General features: G+C 57.2%; 2 protein-coding genes across 2 annotated transcripts in view; both read right to left on the bottom strand.

Annotated features, from left to right (window-relative positions):
* The window catches only part of LOC103076377 (spermatogenesis-associated protein 21), a 22,308-nt gene extending 20,011 nt beyond the window's left edge, over positions 1-2,297 (bottom strand). The window contains 3 exon segments of the mRNA XM_082931139.1: positions 1,377-1,465; positions 1,886-2,091; positions 2,094-2,297. Of these exon segments, the coding sequence (XP_082787265.1) occupies positions 1,377-1,465; positions 1,886-2,091; positions 2,094-2,297 (499 nt within the window).
* Positions 2,298-2,305: 8 nt separating this feature from the next.
* LOC103076110 (spermatogenesis-associated protein 21-like) overlaps positions 2,306-2,900 on the bottom strand; it is an 11,056-nt gene continuing 10,461 nt past the window's right edge. Inside the window, exon 5 of the mRNA XM_007459322.1 lies at positions 2,306-2,327. Coding sequence (XP_007459384.1) covers positions 2,306-2,327 — 22 coding nt within the window. The remainder of the gene's footprint in view (positions 2,328-2,900) is intronic.

Genomic DNA, 2,900 nt, shown 5'->3' with positions numbered 1-2,900 from the left:
GAAGAGCGGAGGGTGGAAGGAGGGCACACACCTCCTCATCCAGGGCAAGAGCCAGGTGTGGCTGGGTTGGCAGTGGGTGTGGACGGCTGATTAGGCCACCTCCAGAGCCCAGAGGAAGCAGCAATCACTCCTCAAAGTGCAGGTAAATGGAATCACGGGGCCCAACCCCAAGGACGATGGGGAGCAAAGGGCACAGTGCCTCGCCCAGGGTGCATGTTCAGAACTTTTAAATTTTTTGGTGGAGGTGGGATGCAGTGGAAAATGGTGTAACTGAGCATGACCCTATGGGGCCTTCCTGGGACAGAACCCCCCACCACCTCCCATGTCCTCTGCCTGCCTCTTCTTGTTTGTAGAAAAACTGTAGCCTCCTAGGCCTTCCCCAAATTCCAAAGAATGGATTTAATCAGAGAAGGGAGAAAACGCAGAAAGAAAGGAAAACAGTCAAACAAGACAAAATAATAATAGTTCAGACATTAAACAAAGTTAAACAAAATAATAATAGTTCAGACATTAAACAAAGTCAAGGACATTTAGTTCCTCCTCAAGGGCTATGGATAATATTCTGAGCCGTGTCCTTTGAGCTGTTTTGCAGACACTGAAACCCCTACCAAGTGGAAGAAGTTAACTGTATGCTGCCCACAAGCACGTAGACCCCAGACCGGTTGGAACCAGGTTGATAATGTCAACTCTCGATTACCTCACCACCAGCCAATCAGAAGAATGTCCGTGAGCTGATCACGCACCCCACAACCCTGTCTCTCACCCTCTCTTTAAACACCTTGCCCTGAAAGCCATCAGGGAGTTTGGGCCTTTTAAGCGCTAGCTGCCTGGACTCCTTGCTTGGAGCCTGCAATAAACGCTGCCCTTTCCTTCACCACAATCTGGTGTCAGTAGATTGACTTTACTGCGCGTGGGCAAGCAGACCCCAGTTTGGTTCAGTAACATGTCCAGGGTGGGTGGTCTTGTTAAATGGTGAGGGATGGTCTAGGACAGGTGGAGGCTCTAGAGCCCTGCATCCCATCCAGGTGGCCTCTGCAGAGGACCAATAGCTTGGGCTTGGGTTGGGGTAGGCACAAACGTCTCCAGAAATGAAAGAGCTTTGCAGGGCTTGCTCCATTCATTCAGACAGGTGGCTCTGGAACAGGGAAGAGAACTGGACCCCAAGTGAGAGGACCCAGCAGGATTGTGCTCCCCGACTCAGTGGTGTGTGAGAGTTTGGGTCAGCCTCCTACCCCACTAGCCAAGTGCAGGGCTGGGGTAGGTACCAGGGCAGCAGCATGATCAGCAACCCTCTCCCCCACCCCGGGCTTATAAACCCAAGGACTGAGGGTTCTGCCTGCCCCGCAAGGGGCTCCCCTGGCCAGACCCACCCTCACCTTCCTCTTGCTTCAGTGTGAGGTGCTCTGCCGACCTCTCCTCCCAGATCTGACACACCTTCAGGAGACAGTGTTCTTCCAGCTCCTGCCTGCAGAGGACAGAGCCCGGGCAAAGGGCACACATCCGGCCACCCACCCCGGCCCTGCACCGAAAGCTAGGGGCAGGTGATGGGGAGCCAAGGCAGAGGGGGTCATGGGAGGAACCCTGGGGGAGGCTTTAAGAGGTCAGGAGAGTCTACGAGTGACCCAGAGGAGGAGCAAGGCAGAGGTATGGGGAGTCTAAAGGGGGTTAGAGAGAGAAAGGGGGTTGGCAGTGAAAAAGGGGCCTAGATATGAAAGATCAAGAGCTGGGAAAGACAGAGAGGAGACAGAAGTGAGGGGAAATGGAGGGGGGGCACATGGGAGGGAACAGACAGGTGCAGTGACAGGGACAAGGATCTGGAAGAGAGTAGCCAGGGGCCCTGGGACCAGGCGCTGATCCCAGACACCCTTTCTGGGGTGGCTCCTACCGTGCTTTGGGGTAGTTCAGGCTCCTCTCCCCGCTGTGGTGCAAAAGTTCTGTCTTTCTCCAGCCCAGGTCTGACGCAGGGACCGGCAGGACCGTGATGGGCGCTGAAGTTGGGGCTCCCATGGGGGCAGGAAGTGGCCCAGGGGCTGGAGGTCGGGCCCAGCATGGGGCCATGGCAGGAGCTGAGGCAGGGTTGGGGCTGAGTTGCCAGCCGGGGCAGAGACGGGCACGGGGGCCAGGGTCCCGGGGGACTTCCGGTTTGGCAGCGCGCGGGCCTTGGTGACCCTCCGACGCGTGACCTTCTCCTCTTCCACCTCCAACAAGCACTTCATGAAGCCCAGCCGGGGGGTGCCAAGGTTCTGGGTCCCCGTGGCCCCCACGGGATCCTGAGGCTGCTTCTGGGTATGGCCCATCTCCCTCCTCACTCCGTTGTCCCTCGCCTCCTGGGGACAGGACCGGGGAGGGGATTTGGGAGGCCTCCGGCCAGCCAGATTGTCCCGCAGAACTTCTCCCAGCCACCCACTCTGCAGCGGATCCTCACCCTGCCCCTCCCTCTCTGGGCCCGTGGCGAGGCCCACCTCTCTCCTGCAACCTACTAGGCTCCCACCCCATGTCCTCCCCCACCCCTGACCTGGGCTCTGCCCCCTCCTGGCTCTCTGAGCTGTGGTCCTGAGCGAGTTACTCCCCTTCTCACCACTTGTTTATTTGCTTCACTGCAATCAACACAATTTGCAATGGCCCTGTCCCTGCCTGTTGTTTGCCTGCCTGACCAGAAATAAGTTTCCAGAGGGTAGGACCTCATCTGCCTCTTTTATCCATATTGACCCAGCAGCCAGCTTGTGGTAGGCACTCGATAAATTCCCACTCATTCATTCAGCAAATGCAGCACCTCCTGCATCCGTCCCGTTAGAGGGATGAGCTGTCCCCTGCCCGCCTCCAACCAGACCGTGCCACGCAGGATCCAGCCCAGCCCTTTCTCCGGTTCAAAGATGTAGCTCTCACCACACACCCGCTCT

Source organism: Lipotes vexillifer, unplaced genomic scaffold (assembly GCF_000442215.2).
Source record: "Lipotes vexillifer unplaced genomic scaffold, Lipotes_vexillifer_v1.1 scaffold496, whole genome shotgun sequence".
Taxonomy (NCBI): domain Eukaryota; kingdom Metazoa; phylum Chordata; class Mammalia; order Artiodactyla; family Lipotidae; genus Lipotes; species Lipotes vexillifer.
Note: the sequence above shows the minus strand (reverse complement) of the source record. Positions and strands in the feature narration are given on the sequence as shown.